The 14,995-nt window shown below is 50.1% G+C and overlaps 7 protein-coding genes across 7 annotated transcripts, besides 1 other annotated feature; 2 read left to right on the forward strand and 5 right to left on the reverse strand.

Annotated features, from left to right (window-relative positions):
• Positions 1–152: 152 nt before the first annotated feature.
• Positions 153–2,079, reverse strand: UA08_05346 (hypothetical protein; the record flags this gene model as incomplete). The annotated part of the gene is made up of 3 exons (XM_020267658.1): positions 153–1,334; positions 1,384–1,943; positions 2,037–2,079. 3 exons carry the CDS (start codon positions 2,077–2,079, stop codon positions 153–155), a joined length of 1,785 nt encoding a protein of 594 aa, XP_020119524.1.
• Positions 376–477: a repeat region (Identified by RepeatMasker using a combination of RepBase library and repeat library created with RepeatScout).
• Positions 2,080–2,806: 727 nt separating the features above from the next.
• On the reverse strand, positions 2,807–3,694 carry UA08_05347 (hypothetical protein; the record flags this gene model as incomplete). Its single annotated transcript, XM_020267659.1, has 1 exon — positions 2,807–3,694. The coding sequence occupies one exon, from the start codon at positions 3,692–3,694 to the stop codon at positions 2,807–2,809; it is 888 nt and encodes a 295-aa protein (XP_020119712.1).
• A 1,008-nt stretch (positions 3,695–4,702) lies between these two features.
• Positions 4,703–7,040, forward strand: UA08_05348 (hypothetical protein; the record flags this gene model as incomplete). The annotated part of the gene is made up of 7 exons (XM_020267660.1): positions 4,703–4,748; positions 4,807–4,940; positions 5,006–5,104; positions 5,159–5,312; positions 5,406–5,674; positions 5,744–6,313; positions 6,363–7,040. 7 exons carry the CDS (start codon positions 4,703–4,705, stop codon positions 7,038–7,040), a joined length of 1,950 nt encoding a protein of 649 aa, XP_020119713.1.
• A 272-nt stretch (positions 7,041–7,312) lies between these two features.
• Positions 7,313–8,260, reverse strand: UA08_05349 (hypothetical protein; the record flags this gene model as incomplete). The annotated part of the gene is made up of 2 exons (XM_020267661.1): positions 7,313–7,790; positions 7,869–8,260. The coding sequence occupies 2 exons, from the start codon at positions 8,258–8,260 to the stop codon at positions 7,313–7,315; spliced, it is 870 nt and encodes a 289-aa protein (XP_020119710.1).
• A 322-nt stretch (positions 8,261–8,582) lies between these two features.
• On the reverse strand, positions 8,583–9,746 carry UA08_05350 (hypothetical protein; the record flags this gene model as incomplete). Its single annotated transcript, XM_020267662.1, has 1 exon — positions 8,583–9,746. One exon carries the CDS (start codon positions 9,744–9,746, stop codon positions 8,583–8,585), a length of 1,164 nt encoding a protein of 387 aa, XP_020119711.1.
• A 536-nt stretch (positions 9,747–10,282) lies between these two features.
• On the forward strand, positions 10,283–11,959 carry UA08_05351 (hypothetical protein; the record flags this gene model as incomplete). Its single annotated transcript, XM_020267663.1, has 1 exon — positions 10,283–11,959. One exon carries the CDS (start codon positions 10,283–10,285, stop codon positions 11,957–11,959), a length of 1,677 nt encoding a protein of 558 aa, XP_020119708.1.
• Positions 11,960–12,579: 620 nt separating this feature from the next.
• UA08_05352 (D-arabinitol dehydrogenase 1) lies at positions 12,580–14,017 on the reverse strand (the record flags this gene model as incomplete). Its single annotated transcript, XM_020267664.1, has 7 exons — positions 12,580–12,773; positions 12,842–13,300; positions 13,370–13,570; positions 13,634–13,649; positions 13,711–13,779; positions 13,857–13,926; positions 13,983–14,017. 7 exons carry the CDS (start codon positions 14,015–14,017, stop codon positions 12,580–12,582), a joined length of 1,044 nt encoding a protein of 347 aa, XP_020119709.1.
• Positions 14,018–14,995: the final 978 nt, after the last annotated feature.

A 14,995-nucleotide genomic window follows, 5' to 3' on the forward strand; every position in this document is an offset into this window, starting at 1 on the left:
TATATATTTCTTTTTATCATTCAGGCGTTAGGGTCGATTGACTGGTGGATATGCCCATGTCAGAGGGAGGTCAAGGAGTTGTTAATGTTTCTAACGACATGGTTGATAAATGTTAAATGTTAGATGTTCTAATTCATCGTAAATAAACCAAATTATCGATGAATTATATGCACATTCCAAGGAATTTTCCTCAACTTGGCCGTCAGCTCGCGCTCGCTTATCTCCAACTCGGTACATATTTCATCAAAACAATGCTGGCCATCTAAATATTTCTCTAGAGCTTTGCAATTCTGATGAAATCGGATGGCTTCCTGCGCTGTTCGTGATCCGCCTTCTTCGCCTTCTTCTTGTTCCTCGTCATCTTCTAGTAAGGATTCTTCTTCGTTGCTTTCTTCGTTGCTGTCGTTACCGTGGTTGTTGGTGTGGTGTAGGTCGTCGCCGTCGTCGTCATCGTCGTCATCGTGATTATTGTTGTTGCTTTTCTCGTAAGAATTAGCGGATGATGCTTCAAGTCGGATGCGGATGTTATGGGTTTTGTTGCTGTTGTTGGTACTTTGATATGAGCCTGATATGGTTTGATCAGGTCGGAAGGAACTTTCTCTGCTGAAATCGCCAGTACTGCCAACCCCTTTCACGGAAGAAACGGACACCGATTTCGTTATTGATTTCATATCAGCTGATGAGCCCGTATATTTTAATCCCTCCGGACGGGGTCCGTATGCGTACTTGTGCACGCGGTAGAGGAAGCCCTTGATTATACCAAAGGTAATGAATCGTCGAATGTCGACGTTGGCTAGCTGGCGCTCATGCAGTATGTACCATTGCTTGACGCTTTGTCCCTGGCGCAGACTAGCGTACAGCTCAATTATTCCGACGCCGTCGAGATGTTTCCTTTTTGGTGTATGTCGTCGGGATGACGATCTTGAGCCTCGATCTTTCACGCCTCGTCTGCCATGGTAACTGCTGCTGTCACTGTCGGAGACATCTTCGTCATCGCCGCTGCCAATGAGCGGCCAGATATTGTCGTTTGTATCTTCGAGTCTGTCAGGTAGTAGAACGGACGATGCCATGGTCGTAGAAGATGTCCCCGTGCGCGGCGCAAAGCGTGTGTTGACGTAATGGGCGCATTCTTGCTGCATGCCCTCGTCGCATGCAATACTCGAATGGAAAGTGGCTGTGGGTGCATAGATGGCCGAAAAGGAGAATATATCGAGAAGAAAGACGCATCCATAGTATATCAAATGCCGAATTGCTCTGTAGGCGAGGGAGAGTTCGACGTCGGCGAGGATTGAGATTATGCGCACGCTGTTTACGCCATTGATATAAGGGACGATCTAGAACGAGTAAGCCATGATGATGCGAGTAAGGGTACTGGTGGCCTACCTTTTGAAGCGTCAGATCCCAGTTTTCGTCCAGGAATGCCTCATACCGAACCGTGAACAGCGGCACATCCCACGCTCTCACATGCGGAGGCGCAGGATAGACGGGGAACAGCTTGAAGTTCAGGGTATTCAATTTGTCGATCGGAATCATACACTCGCTATAGCTGTTGAGATCCTCCATAAGCGTCTCACACAGACTATACACTTTCCCTTCTCCGCTCCGGGAGTGATCGCGACTGAGAAAATAGCTCTGCTCTTCGAGCCCGTGCATCAGATCAGCGAGCTTCTGCACAATGCTTTTGTATTTGCTAAAGTCCTCTTCTTCGGCTAGCACGAAGCAGAAATTGAAGATGAATTCGTTGCGGTCGTAGGCGGCTGATTTCATGCAGATCGGGTACCCCAGTATGCGGTATCCGCCGGTGCAGACCTGTAGCAGGTTGCCGCATAGTTCTTGTCGCGGGATCACGAAGAACGAGATGTCGGAGAAGGTGAAGAACGGGGCGGCGGCTGTTGACGAGGGGACAATGGCGCCATCGGGGACTTGATGGACGACCTTGGGGCCTGTATATAGATATATGCACTTTGTAAGTTGTTTTTCTTTTTCTTTTCTTCTTGAGATCAGCCATGGTAATATATGCATCGTGGGTTGCGCACCTTCCTGGGTGTCGAATTTGCTATAGAAGATTGCCTTGATCATGGTGCGCAGCAGACATTGACACGCGGAAGAAGTGGAGTGTAGCCTGGCATATCCTCTTGATGATGCGCAGAGATATTTACATCGGTGGGGGGAGGTATGCAAGTGAAGCTTGAAGAAGTGATGAATGCGTGAGCTTAGATGAACCCTTATCAATAATCATTCATATCATCACGCTAAAACCCAAAGGGGCTAGTATACGCTAGTGCCAGTCCAGTATAGTTGCCGCTTGCAGCAGCAGCCAATCAGAGATACTTTGTGCTTTACATACAATTTCCTCACAAACATGGCTAGAGTGACAATGGTATAAACTTGTGGTGTTTCTATATACGAGTCCCTCTAATACCTAAGATGTGAATTTTTGACGTAGAACGGCGACTGAGTAGCTAGTTTAGCATCTTAGAGACATATCAAAATTCAAAAAGCAACAGATCTGCATGCCTGATATTGAGCATATATGATGTGTCGAGTAAAATTAGCTAAGGGCTTGTGAGGGTATTGTTCGTAGAAGAGTGATTCATAACAAATGGCCAGGAAGAGCAAGGAGTCTAATGACAGGACAGCAAAAAATTGAAAAGCAATAAAAATAGACCCAGCTCGTCAATCGAGTTGGATTGGGATGCAAAGTTCGCCCCTGTCAACGCCTGACCTCATAACGTCGCTGAATAGAGATGAGCAATAAGAAAAGAAAAAGGAGTATTAAATCATAAAGCCGAGAGCGATGCGATCTTTATCGAGCAACCCCAGAGGTACTACTAGTAGACGGATGTCGAAAGACCGAGGCCGGGTGTACGGTTTGCACTGCCACTGGTTGTTGGGCCGCAAGTGCCAGCTGGTTCATCAGAGCTGCACCGGGCGAAGAGGGTATTGGCGAAGCAGGGTTATGCGATCTCGTCTCCAAGGGCTGGCCAGTCCGCACCGCATTCAGCATATCCGAGTAACTGCCTCTCTCCACAGCCTCTTTGAGCCATTGCTCCCAGTCCTCGTCCAAAGGCATATTATTGCCTCGTTCACGGGCCGCTGTGGCGTATATAAGACGTTGGTTGAGTTGTACACCATAGCTTTCCATCTCTTCATCGCTAAAGTCGCCGTCCTCCGTCTCGTTCTGCTGCGTTGTAACTATCGATAGCAGTTCCTGGACAGGCCCTCCCTGCTTAGCCGAGCTGTACTCGGAGTCTGAGATTGTTGCCTCGTCATCTGTAGGGAACCGAGCGGAGGGAAACGGGGCCGGAGTCGCCGGACGGACGTCGTCCGCAGTCGTGTCGTTGACTTTGACGCCTTCTTCCTTCTCATAGCGCTCTCGAGCTGACTTTGTTCCTTCCCAGCGGCATAATGACGCGATTTCAGCTTCGGTCAAACGTAGGTCGTCAAACACTTTGAATAGCTTGCGATGCCACGGGAAACGGCTGAGTCGCATGCGGTGCGGTCCATACGAGTAGTCGAGGCCAGGGTACTGCGCTTCGATGCAATCGAGCGACCCATAAAAGGCGGAGGTCTCAATCCGCACTTCGGGGACTAGGTTGCGTGTGATGTGCACAGAAAAGGACGTCGGGTCGGCGCTTTTGGGTCGGGGGAAGGTGGCATTGTAGACAATCTGCGCGATTGACGGCTTGTGCATCTTGGATGAGTCGAGGTGATCGGGGCGTGAGGTTTCCACTGGGAGACAGAGTAAGCTCATTTATCAAAGGACAGTGTCGATGTAAGAATAGAAACAAACAGGCTAGTGAGCTCCGGCCCCGGGACTTTTTCCCGCAATTAACTACTGAGCGACGTTGGAGCCTGAGGAGACGAAAGCGCTATTTATGCATCAAGCGTCTAGTTGTTGTCCGGTTGCAACGAAGATGGAATGCGAGTAATACGTGAGAACTGCAGTCACCGGTCTGCTGGAGGAGTTCTGGACTGCAAGAATGAGGCTGAACGGTCCGGTTAGAAGAGAGCTTGGCTCCAGGCACGCCGACGGATGCAGCTTAGAGCATACTCGCGGGCTCTCGGTCTCTGGTTTTCTCTCTCTTTCAGGGGGGTAAGAATGGGTGAGGCCTAGCTCTTAGAGCAGGGAAAGAAAAGGAAGAGAAGAGAGGAGAGGAGAGGACGGGGCGGGCTTTTGAGGCATCTGCTGGCTGCCAACTCGGACAACGCGCAAGTGACCAGCGCATTCATCGCAGCTGCAGCTCTGACAGGCTGACTGTAGCGCTACGACATGCTTGACGCCTCCACAGGACGATAGCGAATGAACTACGTGCTCTTCTTGAGTTTTTCTTCTTGCGATGTGTTTTCGGCCCCTCCAGACATGCATCCATTCAATACTAAGCAGGCATCGCATACATAGAGAGAGCATTGCATTCATTGCATTCATTGCATTGCCATTGCCACTCTTCCGTCGTATTCATACATCCATAGTATTATCATCCACGGAGTGTTGCCTAATTTCTTATTCACTCGTAGCAAGGATTAATCACCGGCAAGAAAGAAATCGTCGAGGTGCAAAAATCTTGGCGCCCATCCCAAAGAGGCAGGCCGTACTTCCCGGGCGACAATTCTCCTCCACCACATCACACAACATCACAACATCACCACATCACTACACCACGACAACAATCATGAACTGCGCCATGTCTGCTGCGTAAGCATGTCGACCTTCAACGGGGTCGTCGCCGAGTTTCCCTTCGTCAGGAGTATGTCTGCCTCGCCGCCCCTTGCACAGCTGAGTCCCGCCACTGACAATCCACGTAGTCGACTATTTTCGCAAAATATCAGACAAGCCAGCACCGCTGGTCTGCTTTCTCAGCCATGTGCACAGCGACCACCTGCAGGGACTGGAGTCCCTTCGGTCGCCATTCATCTATTGCTCGGCCGTGACGCGAGAAGTACGGCTGCCTCCCTCTCACTTGGCGATCGCTAGATAGTGGTTACTAACTCGTTGGGAATGAAGCTGCTGCTGCGCATAGAGAAATACCCTCATCGCATGAACTTTTCCAAGGGGATACTCGAGGCCAGAAAGCAGCACTATGGACATCTAGCAAAGCTCTTGGTGAGTCCTTTGCGTCCGCAGGTCAGCCAGTCAACTCAACTGACCGCTTGCTAGAGACCAATTCCATTAAATACTCCAACCGAAATTGAACTTACGCCGTTGAAGCGGATTCGCGTGACTCTTCTTGAGGCCAATCACTGTGCTGGCGCAGTCATGTTCTTGATCGAAGGTCAAGGAAAGGCAATTCTCTATACCGGAGATATTCGAGGTACTATCTTCTTCTTCTTCTTCTTCTTCTTCTTCTTCTTCTTCTCCTCCTCCTCCGTCTTACTATATAATTCTGACTGCAAACATACTATAGCGGAGACTTGGTGGGTTGATTCTTTGACTCGCAATCCTGTACTCATTCCTTATGCATGCGGCTTGAAGACCCTGGACAACATCTATCTCGACACTACTTTTGCAGTCAAGTCGGATATATACCGTAACTTTGCACCAAAAGCAGAAGGGATCAAGGAGCTTCTGGAAAAGGTGGAGAAGTATCCTAAAGATACTATCTTCTATCTGAGAGCCTGGACATTTGGCTACGAAGAAGTTTGGCAGGCTCTGTCGGCCTTTTTAGATTCCAAGGTAGTTCCCATCGTTCCAGTTCATTAATACTCACAATTGAGAAATATTGCAGGAACTAAATTCGAATAGGTTCATGTTGACAGATACCAATATGATTTGTACAAGGCCCTGACAGTTCGCTCTCATGGCGGAACCGGCTTCGACACAGCTACGTATCTCTCTGGATTCCAGCTAGGCAACGGATTTGTTCCCGGTTGTTTGACATCCGACGAATCTGTGCGACTCCATAGCTGCGAACCTGGGGCCTTTTGCCAAACGATGAAATCAAAGAAATCGGTATTCATCACACCTATTGTTACCCGTCATGGAAATGGTGTGGATGTTCCAGAGGTTGGTGCTGGCGGGGGCAAGGGAGATTTGTACCAGCTCCACGAACTAGAGTTGCCAGATGAGATTACAGTTCAGAGACTCGAGGAGTTACTGTCGGAACATATTACAGATGAAAGGGTACTCTCGCAGGCCAAGGAGACCCTGAAGCTAGCTTTCGCATCGAGGCACAGAGCACTTTCGCTGGACGAATTTGGACTCGCTGAGGACGCTGATATCTCGCTCAAGGATCTCGCGTCCATGCTCGGCAATATCAGGAGACTTTCCAACCGTAATTTGGACGAAGAAACCTCCGCAGACACTAATTCCATTGTACGTCCACACAAACCGTCCTTCTTCGTGCACGCTAATTAGAAAACAGACATTTCCCTATTCTCGTCATTCGTCATACGCGGAGCTCTGCGAGCTTGTACAAGCCTTCAGACCAAAGGAGGTTTTTCCTTGCACGGTCGATGAGAATAGATGGGACGAATCCGTTTCCATGGAGAGTTTGTTTGCGCACCTGTGCTCTGGAAGTCAGTTTGTCCACGACAAGCACTTACGTGATGCTCGAGGCGAAATACTAGAGCAAGAAAGCAAACGAATCCGGTATACTATAATGCGCGATACCAGACGGCAATTGCAAGCAATGGGAAGCAAAGTCCACTTTAATATAGGGCCACTACCTCATGACATTGACCAAATTCTTGATGATCATTCTCAGGGTTCCTATGAGACAACAACAGCAACAAACTCCCAGTCTACCAGAGAAGACGATCATGAACAAGCTTCAAACACTAGCTCTGTTCGTATAAGTGAACAGCGAAACGAGGGCAAGTCCACACCGGTGGCAGAAAGCGCAAGCCAGGAATTGATTTGTGAGCTGGTGATCGGATCGCAGGACACTGACAGTGAGGTTCACTCCTCGAGTACTAGCAACGCACGTATCAACCGTCTTCGAGCGTTCAAGGCTGCCCGCACTGGTACGTTCGACGCATGGAATGAGATTTCTATCGTGTCTGCGGGCAACAATCATGCGGAAGAGGAAGTTGAATTATAATATTACTATATATGACTGTCTATTACTGTCATAAGAGTGTAGATCTGTGTGTTATCGCATGTTATGCAGATGAACAGAGAAATATAACAAGGCCGGGCTGTAATGCCGCCGGTGAAATCTCATCCATATGATCTTTACTGATCCTGCCTTTAAATTTGTCCAGAACTTAACGGGCAGACCAATCGATCTAGTAGGACGACACGGCCGTCTCCGATCGACTCGGCTTGATTCAACCTGGAAGTATATCCTGACTCAAAGTTCCCTTTGGCAACTCACGACGCAAACTTGTCATGTTTACCCTTAACCCTCACATCCAAAACCTCTTCATAATAATTCCCTTCCCTCCTCGCCTTCTTCAGTCTCTTCACCTCATGATCCTCCAGCCTCCTCCCCACCGTCGCCTCAAGTTCCTTCCTCGAAATCTTCTCCTTTGCTTTACTCTCCTTTGACGCTCTGATCTTGGGCTTGAAGCGGGCCTGCATACGCACTCGCAGCGTAGATTCGAATGTTATCGAGCTTGCATCGCCGCGGATTTCGATCTGTTTGTTCCTATCTTCGCCACGATTACTATTACTGCTGCTTGTCTTCTCCCGCATGGTCAGATATGTCTCCGTCTCGCCCTCGCCACCCTGCGTTTGAAATGCAATCATTCCCGGCGTGTCGGGCGGCTGGATAGCGATGAACGATTCAAAGGGCGATATAGCGGCGGCCGTGGCGCTCAGAATGCCGTATTTATCACAGCTCAAGTATCTATCGTGTCGCATTAGTCCTCTCTAAAACTAGAGTCAAGAAGAAAAGAAAGAGAGAGAGAGAGAGAGAGAGAGATACCGCCCATGATGCCCCTTGAAACTCAGGCCTTCTGTGCCCGCCACCCTCGTCGCAACCCACACCTGGCGAACGTCATGCGGCTCGGCGGTGCGCGCATCGTTGTCAACTGTATTCTCGAGCTCGCTCGCAAACACCTGCCCGTTCACGTCGCAGGCGATGCAGGTCGGCGTCGGCGTTGAAGGGAGCACGATGATGATGGGCCCGTTGATGTCGGTGGGCACGTCGGCTGAGACCCAGTTCTGGCTGTCTTCGTCGGCGGCGGCGTCTTCTTGAATCTGATCTTGGGTTGATTCGGCTCGGGCTTTGCGTACGGTGGAGGACTCGGTGTCGTCGTCGCGGTGCTTGCGCTTTTTGACTTTTTTGTCGCCTTTAAAAGATAGTGGTTTGACCATGGTTGCGTATTGTGTAACTATTATGTGTGTATGTGTGTAGGTGTCAGACTGTCGGAGCCGAGGATTTTTTTGCTCGCGGGAAGCGGGCAGAATGATGTAGCAAGTACGCAGTTTGGATAGTTTCAGCTTTGTTCGAGTCTGATCAACCAATTAATGTGCTATTCAATTATAATATTATGCCTATTACATAGTCATGTGGTTGTGTCTAACATATACGAACTGAATTCATACCTTATAATTCGTAGGGTAACTGAATATACAAGTTGCGAGAAATCATTGTACCTACTCAATTTCTTATTAACGTCCTTTTTCCTCCTCGTAATCAGGTAGAAGAATCAAGAACTTGAACAATCCGCCTCAACCCCTCGTCAAGCTGGTCACGGTACTGCGAAAAGGTCAACCGGAACCAGCCTGGCTGCTCGCTGCCAAAGTCCTCGCCGTTTCCGAGATGAATCTTGCGCAAGGCCAGCTTTCCACAAAGCTCGCTACAGCTTGCAGCCGTGTCTTCGCCATGGGGCCGACGAGGCCGTCTTCTCAGATACGCTGTTAGCAGGTCACACCAGACAAAGAACGCAGCGTTTGCGCCGCGAGCGTAGGGAATGCCATGGTTTTGCAAGAACGCGACGACATATCGGTAAGATGCTGCCAGTTCCGCGCGGTTATGCCTGATATAATTGTCCACAAATGCTTCGTCGGCGAGAATGGTGCTAGTAAGATAATCCGCCAGTCCGGAAATGGAGCTGTACTGGGCCACGCCTCGGACGGATTCAAGCAGGTCGTCGTTGTCCTGGGAGATGATCACACCCAGTCGCACGCCATTCGAGCCAAAGTCCTTGCTGACGCCCCAAAGCATGTGGACTAGGCCGGGGTCAATCAGGCCATCGGGTCTGATAGAGAGGACCGAAGAGAAATCCTCCATCGCTGTGGCGTCGTCGTGACCATGTCTCCACACCGACAGAGCATATATTTCGTCGCTGATCAAGTGAATGGTATGCCTTTGGCATATCTTCATCAGCTCAACGAGAAATGGCCGAGAATAACACCGACCTAGCGGGTTATGCGGGTTGCAGAGCATTATTGCGCGTATTCGACAGCCTTGCCCATGCGAGTCCCTAATGGCGTCCTCGTATCTGGACACAGCAGACACGCTAAGAGGATCCATGCCCTCAAAGCTCACGGGGACAAGCTTCGATCCTGGTCGTAGACCGAAATCCCTGTTGAACCCGCGATAATATGGACGGCCAACCAGAATGCCCTCGCCGGGATCACAGAAAGCCCAGGAGCAGTGCTCAATTGCGGACGAAACGCCATTGGTAGCAATGATGTGTGACGGCTGGAGTTTTTTGGAGGGGCTGAGATGGCGGTTGAGGAAGCGCGCGATGGCGGTTTTAAGCTGCTCAGAACCCGTGATAGTGCCGCTCAAGGAGAGGTATTGTGGTGAAAGCACGAAGCTGGTGTTGGTGCGTTGCAGTAGCTGTTCTTGCATCAGTGTATTGCTTCCGAGTCCGAGAGAGACGAATCCGTGGGGGTTGGCTTGGGCATGCCAGGCATCGCTGAGAGGGTCCCAGTGAGGTTTGCTGATGGTTGCAGAGACAGGGGATGTGCTGTATCAGACATGCCGAGTGTGCTTTTCTTTTTCGTTTTCTTGCTTCTGCTCTTCAGATGTACAGTCATAAGTAGCCTCCGGACGTGACTCATAGATCCGACATAACAAGTGCTTGCACCAATCACGAACTAACTACTGTTGATTATGTGATAATTAGCAGTTCTACCATATTAACCGTACTTCGTCTGGAATTGGTATCTAGGTAGAGGAACTACCGTCCTTGTCCGAGTACTCTTAACATGTATGGAGCGGCCATCTCCGACCTCCGTTCGGTTCAATGGGAATATCAGGTCAAGTAAGCACTACCAAAAGGCCCGGGAAGACTATTTCCGGAGGTGACTTAACGGCCAATATTCCGCTGAAGTTGACTGACGTTCTTGTTCTAATACCCAAACTTGTAAACAGACACACTTGAAATGCCGCCCTTCCAAGACGACGACGTCGAAGCCATCAAAATCCTGGAACAGCCCTGGCAGAACGAGGAACTTGTCCAAGTCAGAACGGGCAAAATCAAACCGGCTTTTGCTACGAAGGAACCATCTGCGATTTTCAAACAGATCAAATCCGGGCCCGTCACTGTCAACAGCCTAGGGTGCGAAGGGGACGAGCATGCATTCGAGTTCCACGGCGGCCCCGAGAAGGCCCTGCTACAGTACAGTTCGCTACACTACGCTAGGTGGAAAAAAGAGCATCCCCAGAGCGCGGCTCTTTTCACCGTGGGCGGCTTCGGCGAGAATCTCGCAGCGACCCGTGCGAATGAGCGCAACATGTGCATTGGCGACGTGGTCCGGATTGGCACCGTCATTGCACAGGTCACTGGACCGCGACAGCCATGTTACAAGCTAAACCACAGGTTTCAGGTCAAAGACATGTCGAAACGATCGCAGGATATGTTTCGTACAGGTTGGTTTTACCGGATCCTTGAGGAAGGCCACATCCAGGCCGGTGACCAGATGGTTCTGCTGGAACGGCCGAACCCTGAATGGACTGTGGCCAGAATCCAGTACTATCTCTACCATGACATGCGCAATGAGGAGGTCATGAAAGAACTGGTCAAGATCAAAGAGCTAGGCGGTGAAGCCCGTGGGATTTTCAATAATAGACTAAAGAAGCAGTATGAGAACCAGGCGCGCCGACTGGAGGGGACCGCCGATAAGGCTCTGAGCAGCTGGACCGAGTACCGGGTTAGCGAGAAAAAGCAGGAGACGCCTCGCATTGTATCCCTTGTCTTTGACGCGTTGGCACCATCGAAAACCCCGAAGATTGCGCCCCCGGGTTCTCATGTCCAATTACGCCTGGGCGGAAAGCTGGTTCGGGCATACTCCGTAGTCTCTGGAGATTCAAACAACTTTCAACTTGCCGTTGCTCTCAGCGAGACCAGCCGAGGCGGTTCACATTACATTCACCACCAGCTACAGCCTGGTCACGTTCTTGAAGTTGGAAATATCATGCCCAGCTTCCCTCTTTCCGAACATGCCGACAGCCACGTTTTCATCGCCGGCGGAATCGGTATAACCGCATTCATAGCGTCTGCAAGCTACTGCCAGCGGATGGGCTACACGTATCACCTGCATTATCTGGTTAGAGACTCGGCAGGCGTTGCTTTGAAGGAGCATCTCGCTGAATTTGGAGAGAAGAACGTCACCGTGTACGACAAGGCTATTGGCAGGGGATTCAACGCGGAAAACGTCTTGGGTAAGGTCAAGAATGACCGAGAGCATATATACTGCTGCGGCTCGGAGCGACTACAGAATTCCATTCGCACCACAGCAGCTTCGCTGGGTATCGCCTCGGGCAGTCTACATTTCGAGAACTTCGGCATTGCAACGTCCGGAGATCCATTCACGGCAGAGTTGGTCGAGTCAAACATGACAATCGAGATCGAAGGGGAGAAGACTCTGCTAGACACGCTGAGAGAAGCGGGATTCGATATTGCTTCGTCCTGCGAGGCAGGGAATTGCGGCACTTGTCGCGTCGGGGTGAGAAATGGGAGAATCGAGCATCGAGGGTCGGGGTTGGCAGAAGACGAAAAGTGCTCGGCTATGTTGAGTTGCGTGTCTCGTGGTATCGGCACTATTGCGTTGGAGCTATGAGGAGACTCTACCATGCTGTATGCAGAGTTGATGCGTAAGCACTTAGTCATTGTTCGGACCAACTCGTTCATGTGCGGTTGGTTGTATAAACCTAACCTCTGCTGTGGCATAGAACGTCTTTCAAGCTGCTTCAAACAAGTCACATCAAACTAGTTACCTATGAGCTCAAGGCTGTTAGGGCTAGCGAGGATTAGCCCTAACGCGGGACGTCTTCGCCGGGAGTATTTTACTGTAGTAGAAATCTACACAAAATGAGCATTACTAGACGCCCTATTTTGCACTTACTGCTTGATACGCATTCAGCAGTAAGCTTATAAATATAGAATTTACTGTCGTAACTGACAGGTCAATTGATCATCGTTTCCGTGCAGAAAGCCGCCCGGCTAGCCCGTGCGATCATCGTGATGATTAATGCGCTGTCAAGGTCCCCATCCAAAAGACGGTGAGCCATATAAAGAGGATCTACCACCGACCTCTGATTTCTTACGTCTTGCTATTCAATCCCTTAATCGTTCATTCGTCATCATTATCCTGAGATATGCATGCTATATGGCAACATGAGCAAAATATCGAGGAACTATTGTCAAGGCCATAGACAAGACACGACACGACACGAAATCCTAATCGAAAGTGATCGCAGCCTTGATGGCGCTCTTGTTCCGCATCGCCTCCAGACACTCGGCCCACTGCTCAAGCGTGAAGGTCTTGTTGACAATGCCGGCAACTTTGACCTTGCCTCGGTCGAGGTAGTCAATGGCAGCCGGGAATTTGTAGGTTTCAGAGAATGATCCCAGGATGGTGATTTCATCACCAACTGATCAGTCAGCCAGTCTATTCGTCATGCAACGGAGAAGAAAAAAAAAATAAAATAAAAGAGCTTACAGATCTTGCTGGGAGGCCAGCTGACTCGGTCCTTGTTGGCATACACGCCGTACACAACAAGCTTACCACCACGACGGACATAATTGATTGCGTCTTCCAAAATCTTCACGCTTCCAGTAGCCTCGACGACGATGTCGAATCCATAGGGATTCTCGCTCTTCAATTTCTCGAACTGGACTTGAGGGTCGGAACGCGACAGAGCAATATATTCGTCGCCCGCACCAAGCTTCTTGGCCAATTCCAACTTGAGACCTTCGGGCGCAGCAACAACAACGTGGCAACCACCGTTCTGGCGCAACATCTGAGAGAGAACAAGACCGGTGGGACCGGCACCGAACATCAGGACTGTCGAGCCCATCTTGGGTGCGATCTTGTCCAGTCCGTGTGCGGCACACGAGGCAGGTTCAAGGAGGGTGGCATCAACGTCGTTGAGGTTCTTGATTTTGAAGACACGGCCGGCTAGAGTCATCGATCAGGAATCAGCCACGTCACATGATGACTGGAGAAAGGTAGGTGGATTTTTCGTACCAGGATAGGCGCAGTACTCGGCGAAACCACCGTTCATGGTGACACCATGGGCTTCGAAATGCTCGCAGAGAAGCTCTTCACCGCGGCGGCAATAGAAACATTCACCGCAGAGCTCAGAGTTGTCCGCAACGACGCGGTCTCCGAGCTCGAAACCCTTGACCTTGGGTCCAACAGCTGCAACCACGCCTACGGTCTCATGGCCTAGGGATGGTTAGTGGTTGTCGTGTAACCCCGGGTTTGCTTCTTTCAGGACACAAGGCGTACCAGGAACAAGGGGAAACTTGCAAGATACATCTACATTAGCATGGCACACGCGCGAAGTGATAGAGCCAGGAACTTACCTTGGCAAGAAATTCACCCTCGTGGATGTGCAGGTCCGTTCCGCAGACACCGCAAGCCTTGATTTTAATCTGTGGGATGGTAATACACGTCAGCTCAGTCTGTGTCACGACGATTTGCAAAAACTTCCGACAGCAACGACACATACCAAGACGTCGTTTTCACGAAGAGTGGGCACGGGGATTTGGACAATGTCGTATTTCTCGGGCTCTGTGTATCTGCAGTTGGTTGGTTAGCTGGGACTGCAAGATAGTAGCCACCAGCGCAGACTTACTGCAGAGCCTTCATGGTCTCGGGGATGGACGTCATTTTGCAAACTAGTGTCGGTGTGCGATCGACTGTTGGCACGAAAATAGAGGCAAAAAGGGGGAACAAAATCTAGCAGCGCTCGGTGTCAGTGTTGTTTTCCCGACAGAACAGGCCATCCCCGCATTTTGTGGAGGCGGGGTGGGCTAGCATATGCAACTTCAATCATGCAACATAGGGTTGGCAGAGACAGACAGACCTGGTGCTGCTAGAGAGAGGTTTGCAGAGGTTTGCAGAGTGTTGCAGAGAGTGGAAGGAGAAGAAGAAGAGAGGAAGAAGGGAGCTATTTATCTGCTGAGGAAGAGGCGGACGGGAAAAGTTACATACATACAAACAATACAGCGCTTGCTTGGCGGCAGTCTGCCTGTATTACGCGCGCAATACCAGCACGAATACGAATATCAATACAGCCTCAGGCCGTGTTCTCCTGCGCTGGAAGAATACATCCATGCCTCACATGCTGACCGGAGCTCAATCGAGCGCAAGAGGACTGTGAGCACGAACGAGCGTATCGTCCGTGCCAGTCATTCCAGGGGCAGGATCAGATGACTATGCCATACCTCATGTGGCTGTATACCCCTTTCCACAATCAACTTGGGAATGCAGATGCCCCAAGCTGTATATGTTTCACGGTCGTGGGCAGTCGTCGAGATTGTACAGAGAGCAGGCATAATTTTATAGAACCACGTCAGATATGATATAGTGCAGACCATGGGGGTGGTCTCAATAAGATAGCCGTTTTATCAATGGAAACTGAGAGGCTCTCGATTTGTCTCTTGATGAAATGGCCAGGATTTGCCCTTGTCCATGTATGTTGACAAGAGCATCGATTCATGCAGATATCTGAAAGCATGCTTGCTGTAAATCTAGTTGCTAGACACTGACGCGACTGTAGGCACAACTAGTGGCTAACAGGGCGGCCGAACAATGCCTATATACAACAAGTCTTCAATTCATCAATTCATCGAGAAATGTTATGAC

This window comes from Talaromyces atroroseus, assembly GCF_001907595.1.
Source record: "Talaromyces atroroseus strain IBT 11181 chromosome Unknown scaffold_6, whole genome shotgun sequence".
In the NCBI taxonomy this organism is placed as follows: domain Eukaryota; kingdom Fungi; phylum Ascomycota; class Eurotiomycetes; order Eurotiales; family Trichocomaceae; genus Talaromyces; species Talaromyces atroroseus.